The 5,316-nt window shown below is 45.9% G+C and overlaps 1 protein-coding gene across 4 annotated transcripts; it reads left to right on the top strand.

Annotated features, from left to right (window-relative positions):
• Positions 1-1,249: 1,249 nt before the first annotated feature.
• LOC119278752 (lipid droplet-associated hydrolase-like) lies at positions 1,250-5,316 on the top strand. 4 transcript variants are annotated; one of them, XM_037560095.1, is made up of 14 exons: positions 1,265-1,361; positions 1,433-1,473; positions 1,547-1,686; positions 1,776-1,855; positions 1,957-2,028; positions 2,106-2,134; positions 2,729-2,779; positions 2,997-3,047; positions 3,505-3,564; positions 3,660-3,742; positions 4,223-4,370; positions 4,472-4,522; positions 4,710-4,814; positions 4,928-5,316. In XM_037560095.1, exons 1-14 carry the CDS (start codon positions 1,358-1,360, stop codon positions 5,072-5,074), a joined length of 1,062 nt encoding a protein of 353 aa, XP_037415992.1. In that variant the 5' UTR covers positions 1,265-1,357; the 3' UTR covers positions 5,075-5,316. The 4 variants fall into 4 exon arrangements, with proteins under 4 accessions (XP_037415994.1, XP_037415995.1, XP_037415992.1 ...); XM_037560097.1 differs by having other exon boundaries at positions 1,250-1,361; positions 1,467-1,686; XM_037560098.1 differs by having other exon boundaries at positions 1,254-1,361; positions 1,462-1,686.

Below are 5,316 nucleotides of genomic sequence, written 5' to 3'. Positions count from 1 at the left end.
GGCCCCTGATCCGGCCACGCCGCCACCGGTCCGGTCCCGCCGCATCCGTCCCTGACGACCCCGATGCCCCAGACCTTGAAGCCGCCTGCCATGGAGGTATGGAATCGCCGGAGCGCCGCCACCCCCTGCCGTGACGTCCGGCCGAACACCACGCTCCGGCCCGCGCCAGCCCCTCACGAGCGAGAGGGCCCCGAGTCCCCGCCGCCGCTGGCGACGGCAAGGCTTCGCCCTGCCGCGCCCTCGGGCGGCGGCGAAGGAGGAGGAGGAGGAGAAGGGGAGGCCGGGCGATGGGATCTGGGAGCCTCCCGGCCGCCACACGGGGGCGACTCGGGAGGAGGCAGGAGCGTATCGTATCGTGAGGAGGGCCCCTTCCCTTCGGTTTGGATTGAACAAAGGTCTAGGGTTCACACTCTAGTTGCCGGTGACAAGTATTCCCATCCGGAGTGCTTTCTAAGATTGCTAAATGGGATCGACAACCACTGACGCTTCCAGCACAAAGTCACATGGCGTCTCTAGAAACGGGCAAAGTTAGATGAATTGAGACAGTGAGAAACTAGATGTGGCATTAGGATCGATTAATTTACCACAATATACAAGTAATGAAGAACTTGAGAGTCTGCCGTGACTGCCATTTAGCTATGAAATTGATATCGAAGAGTGAAAACAGAGAAATAATCTTGAGAGATGCAATTCGCTTCCACCACTTCAGAGATGGCTCATGTTTTTGTGCCGACTACTCGTAGTAGACCATAGAGGGTATATCGAGGAGTCACAGTCCTAAATATACAACAATAAAATACTCCTTCCGTTCCTAAACATTTGTCTTTGTAGAGATTTCAAATAGATTAGCACATACGGATGTATGTAGACATATTTTAGAGTGTAAATTTACTTATTTTAGAGGGTAAACTGGGAATGACCGCAACAGCCGAAGCCACCACTGTCACGTGTTCTGTGTTCCCTTGATCCCATCGGAAGGTAGCTGACTGAACCACCCGCTCAGTCTTCACTGTCGCTCTGAAGCCTGAGGGGCTGTTTGGATTGGAGCCTGGAGCTGCCAAGCCAAAAATTTGGTAGTTGACCAAGTGCTGGCGCTCCTTTGGATGGCCACCAAATAATTGGCTCGCCCAGGCCGTGGGGGGCTTCCCCAGTTCATTTTCTCGCCAAAGTTGGCAGGGTCGCGGGCGGCTGAAAGCTGCGCCAAAATTTTGGCTTTGCCCACGAATTGGCAGGGCGTCCTGGGGCGTCATCCAAACAGCCTCTGAGCCCTCTCTTCCCCGGCGGCGCGCGGCACCCTCCCGGCGAGGCGAGTCGCCGGAGCCCGCCCCCCACTCCTCCTCCCCTGCGCTCCGTCCGGATGGGTAAGCACCCGCGCTCCTCCCACGCATCGAACCCCCACCAAAACTTCCTCCTTCTGATCCGTGTACCGTAGGATCGTTCCTTCGCGCGGCTGATTTCCAGTGCAGAGCCCAGGTAGGTAGGCGCTGTTCCCCCGACCTTATCGCCCCCCTGACTTGCCCGGCTCTCACGGCGCTCCATCGGGCAGCTCCCCAGGCTGCTTAGACCGGCGGCCTGCGGCGGCGGCGGGGCGAGGCCGAGCGCCGGATCCGGCATGGAGAGAGCGGGGCTCCTCGCGCCGTCCCCCCCGAGGGCGCGGGCCACGGCCCGGGTCGCCATGGTCTCTAGGTACCCGCCGTCCGCATCCGCCGCTCCGCCTTCGCAGCTCTCGCTAATTGCTATAGTATTACTGAAGTCTGAAATCAAATCCTCTGCAGCTTCGCCACGGAGCTGCTCGAGATCAGATCCAGGGAGCCGTCCCCGTCGCTCCACGTGCTGGTCGTCCCCGGCAATCCAGGTTCGTGACTGCCGGCGCTGTATAAGTCATCTTCATTTTTCATGTGCTCATGGGTGAAAACTGAAAAGCGATTATGTTGCTCTGATGTGTTTGTGTGGCAGGTATTGTTGGATTCTACAGGGACTTTGTCCAAGCCCTCTACGAAAACCTCGGTGGGCAGGCATCTGTCACGGGTAAGCTTGCTTGATTCATTTTGTATTTTCGTCGTTGTATTGTCGCTGCTTGCTGACGACACTTGTGCATTGTTCAGCGATAGGGCACATTTCACATGGGCAGAAGGTAATAACCAGATTTCTTCAGGTTGATTCATACTGTCATGTTGATTCGTTGTTGAATCAACCAGGAACAGTCACACCTATCATTTATATTTACATGGCAGACAGTCCAGTGATGATGTATTGTCTGGGATTATCATAGTTTCAGAGCAGCGGGTGTTCTTAGTGGTTTCCCTTAGATGGATATGTAGGGGGGTTTATCCAAAGCATGAGGTTGTCAAGGAATTTTCTAGGTTATTAGGGGTGGTCATCACTTGGTTCAGGTTTTAAGTTTCTATTGAGAACTGTTGTTCTATTTTGTGCACTCTGTTCACTACTTGCTATGATAAAAGTTGGGCGATGCCCTGTTTCTCACTAATGTGTTCTGTTAAAAAAAGAAGCAATTCCAATGTTTTGGTCGTCTGGGTTTCAAGTTTCTAATCCTTATTCACTGGCATGGTTCGGAATAAATGGACAACAATAATCCTTGTCAATGCACATTCTTTTATTGATCCTGTGGCATGATGTTTAGTTGTTTACTATGATATGGTTGTTTTTTATTGTCTGGTCAGCATATTAATACCGCTACTGTATCTGATTGTTACACTACCCATGACAGGATTACGAGCACGGACGATTGTTTTCATTACACGAACAGATTGAGCACAAGGTTCGTTTTGGCATGCTTTCGTCGCTTCCAACTGCAACTGCTCTTCGTAATTTTGTTCCTGCTGCAACATATTTTTAGTTGTCATATCTCCAAAAAGAAACACACTTCTGAAACTTAATAGGAACAGGCGAACACTTTCCTGTTTCATTTTTTTCTCTCATCATTTTCTCGACTGTTGAGAATAGATTACTCATATTTCTCATGTCCATGTTTCCAGATTGATTTTCTTGAGCAAGAACTTCTACATACCGAACAGTCCATAATTGTGGTATGCTTCTGTCTTCACCAGCACAAGCTTCCTTTTATTAAATCCAAGCTGTCCTATGCTAGATTACTATGTGGACAATTTAGTTGGTTTACGCTACAATACTAGTGTTCAAAACTTCATATAGTTTAAGTATTATATTGAGCCAAACAGAGGAAAAGGAAAGTCTGATTGAATTTTGTGGAAAGGTGCCTGCACCGCTGCTTGACTTGCTGGCCCATGGTCATTTTGTTTTGGGGTAATATCTTCATAAATATATTTTCATATGTAGTTCATTTGCCTTGCGTATGAAGACATCATAGTAGTGAAGCGCTTTATTTGTTTACTCTTTCTGCAGTACTGTACAAAACTGTTAGTTATGTACCATTTGGGTCCAACTGTTAATATTTCTTACTGAAGAGTATGTGATTCGCTTGTATATGAAAGAGAGCATCTAAGCTTACTTCTCTATCAAATGAAGGTGGGTCATTCTATTGGCGCGTACATAGGTCTGGAGATATGCAAAAGATTCCAGAAGAAGGTATGAGTATTTATCCAAGTCTAGTACTCCTTTGAAGGTCCTTTCCTTAAGTCTGTACTTACTGTTTCATTTTTGTTTTTGACACTCCTGGACAGGTAATTTTTTTTGTGGGGCTTTATCCATTTTTGACATTGAACAAGAATGCTATGAAGCAATCAGCAATTGGATATGTTGCAAGGTAGTAAATTATTTGGAGTTTGGTTGCTTTTTTATGTATATTTATCAACACAACAATACCAGTTTGCTACTCCACAAAACTTGGATAATTCAAACAAGGCGATGTGATAGCATGAGCCGCTAGGGGAAAAAAATTCTAAAATTGTTGTTCTGTAAAACAAGCAACACAACACATATAGAATGCTAGATAGAACTCCCTCAGTAAAGAAATATAAGAGCGTTTAGATCACTAGTGATCTAAAGAGCGTTTAGATCACCAGTGATCTAAACGCTCTTATATTTCTTTACAGAGAGAGCAGACAACTAGGCAGACAACCAATATATATAGCTGTCTATAGCTATTCCTAGTCCTAATTATCATATTATAGGAGATTAATCAGTACCTTAATTTTTAGTTTCAAAGTTGAAATGATCATCATGCCCATTCCTAAATGAATATTACTGTTTCTCTGAACTTGATCTTCTCAAATGAACATGTCAGGTCATCTCTCCTTAGTAAAGGGGTTAGTTTGTTAGTGTCTTTGATCGGCTCACTCCAGGCTTCAGTTACGAGGAGCATTGTGAAAAGGTTCCTTGGATCTTCTTGGTCTCCAACAGCCATTGATGCTGGATGTAGCCATCTCTTGCAGGTGCTCTGAGCTTCTTCCTGTTTAGTTGGTCATCTGTTTTGTATTTTTTTCTTATCTGAAAACTTGTCGAGACATGTGTTCATTTTCTGCAAACTGTGCAGTACCATACGATGCGCAATGTGCTTTTCATGGCAAAGACAGAGTTTCAAAAGGTAAATGTTGATAATGCTACATCAGCTGCATTATGGGTCACAAGAGAATTATAGGAGTATTATAATGCTATATTCAGCTGCATTACATGGCAAAGACAATTGCATTACTTGCAGTACTATACTAGAGTTTCTTCCTATTTTCTACTTGCATACCAGTTAGTTCTTACCATGTTACTATGCACTTCAGCTTCATGAAGAGCCGGACTGGAATTTCATCAGAGCAAAACAGGCTCAAATTGCTTTTCTGTTCGGTGTGGATGATCACTGGGGTCCACTGACTCACTTGGAAGAGGTGAATAGATCTCATTCGTTGTTTCAACGGCATTATTCTGATTATGTGAGTTGTTATGTTGTATCATGGATAGCTTTGCTCATGTTAATTTTTCTGGGAGTGTTAAAATACAGATCTCAAGGCATGCTCCAGGGGTTGCCTTGTCGGTCGAGAAAGAAGGTCATACACACGGCTACTGCTGCACGGAGGCTGGATCCTTCTGGGTTGCTGACTACGTTGCAAACTTGATTAAAAACCAAATGCTCATCGGAGATAGCTGATGGCAGACAATTATCTTCTTTTGATGAAGTAATATAGAAGTGTGATGCTGGATTCTAAATACTAGTGTCTATCTTGCATATGCTAGTCCAGGATGACAGATCTCAAAAGTCACATGCTGAATACTGCTATCTAACTTGGCCTTCATGCAATATGTTTTCGTCCTCCTTTCCCTGATGAACCTGACAAGCAACAACCGCCTCATTATTCTTACTGCATAAATCATATGTGTGTTGATTGACTA

Source organism: Triticum dicoccoides, chromosome 3B, assembly GCF_002162155.2.
Source record: "Triticum dicoccoides isolate Atlit2015 ecotype Zavitan chromosome 3B, WEW_v2.0, whole genome shotgun sequence".
Classification (NCBI taxonomy): domain Eukaryota; kingdom Viridiplantae; phylum Streptophyta; class Magnoliopsida; order Poales; family Poaceae; genus Triticum; species Triticum dicoccoides.
This window is presented reverse-complemented; position numbering and strand designations above follow the sequence as displayed.

What these genes read in the sequence shown, in the direction of transcription:
- LOC119278752 (XM_037560095.1), top strand. An exon ending in TGGGCAGGCATCTGTCACGG is followed by an intron (nt 2,029 to 2,105) that starts GTAAGCTTGCTT and finishes TGCATTGTTCAG; the next exon opens with CGATAGGGCACATTTCACAT. An exon ending in ACATTTCACATGGGCAGAAG is followed by an intron (nt 2,135 to 2,728) that starts GTAATAACCAGA and finishes TACCCATGACAG; the next exon opens with GATTACGAGCACGGACGATT.